The sequence below is a fragment of the Myotis brandtii genome, unplaced genomic scaffold, assembly GCF_000412655.1.
Source record: "Myotis brandtii unplaced genomic scaffold, ASM41265v1 scaffold1020, whole genome shotgun sequence".
Taxonomy (NCBI): Eukaryota; Metazoa; Chordata; class Mammalia; order Chiroptera; family Vespertilionidae; genus Myotis; species Myotis brandtii.
Genome location: NW_005353406.1, coordinates 91725 through 92919, shown reverse-complemented (window position 1 = coordinate 92919; position 1195 = coordinate 91725). Strand labels below are relative to the sequence as shown.

At 63.2% G+C, this 1195-nt stretch overlaps 1 protein-coding gene across 1 annotated transcript in view; it reads left to right on the top strand.

Annotated features, from left to right (window-relative positions):
* The window catches only part of INF2 (inverted formin, FH2 and WH2 domain containing), a 5285-nt gene extending 4945 nt beyond the window's left edge, over nucleotides 1-340 (top strand). Inside the window, exon 5 of the mRNA XM_014535731.1 lies at nucleotides 303-340. Coding sequence (XP_014391217.1) covers nucleotides 303-340 — 38 coding nt within the window. The remainder of the gene's footprint in view (nucleotides 1-302) is intronic.
* Nucleotides 341-1195: the final 855 nt, after the last annotated feature.

Below are 1195 nucleotides of genomic sequence, written 5' to 3'. Positions count from 1 at the left end.
CGCCGGCCTGCTCCCCCCCCAGGGGATGCCCAGCGCCCCGACCCCCCACCCCCAGCTGTTCCCTTCGTGGACAGGGGCCTCGGGACCCCGGGCCTGAGCCCTGGAGGCTCTCGGTGGGAGGCAGGGTCCTGACCCCGGTCCAGTGGTGACAGGGACCCCTGGACGGTCACCACGGAGTGTCCCCCGAGATGTCTCCCTCTGAGCTGCCTGTCCGGGTGCCCTGTGGGAGTGGCAGGGACCCTCCCACTGCACGCTGGTCTCGGGGTGTCGGGAGGGGCCGCTGACCCTCTGTCCCTCCCCAGGGCTGCAGCTGCTGGACATCCTGACACGGCTTCGGTGAGTCCCCCTGCTGTTCCTGCCCTGCCCCCCCAGCACCCACACAGCGCCTCCAGGGGGGCAGGGGGCCCAGGTCCCAGCGAGAGCCCAGCCCTGGGGGCAGGGCAGCTGCCCCTAGAGCCAGGGCTGCCACATGGAGACAGGACACGAGTTGAATTGACTTTAGACAGACAGGGTTGCTGTGGTATAAGCACATCCCAGATGGTGCATGGGACGTACTTACGCTAAAAACCATTCATTGTTTCTCTATTTTTATATTTATATATTTACTGATTTCAGAGAGGAAAGGAGAGGGAGAGAGAAACATCAATGATGAGAGAGAATCATGGATCGGCCGCCTCCTGCACACCCCAAACTGGGGATCGAGCCTGTAACCCAGGCATGTGCCCTGACTGGCAATTGAACCGTGACCTCCTGGCTCATAGGTCAACGCTCAACCGTTGAGCCAGGCTGGCTGGGCCTGAAATTCAGTTTTAATTGGGTTCCTGGGAACCCACATAGCTGAGAACCTCCATCCGAGGCCTCACAGGACCTCTTTCGGGGTGTCAGCTTTGGCTGGGGGGACCCCAGGAGGAAGAGGGGAGGCTGGGGTGCTGAGAGGGCCTGCCCTGCCGCTGAATGCACAGCTCATTGGCCAGACTAAGATGACTGGCAGGTCCTGGGCCCAATGAACAATCAAGCTCCCCCTGCTCTGGCAGAAGCCCCACCCCCACGGTGACCACCCCCTCCCCCTCAGGTGAGGTCTGGTTGCTGACCTCCCAGCTCCCATCCATGAGCCTCTGCCCCTGACCGTGCAGCCCAGCCCCACAGACCGGCGGGCCCCTGGCTGCTGTGGCCCTTGCCCGGCTCGGGGTTGTCT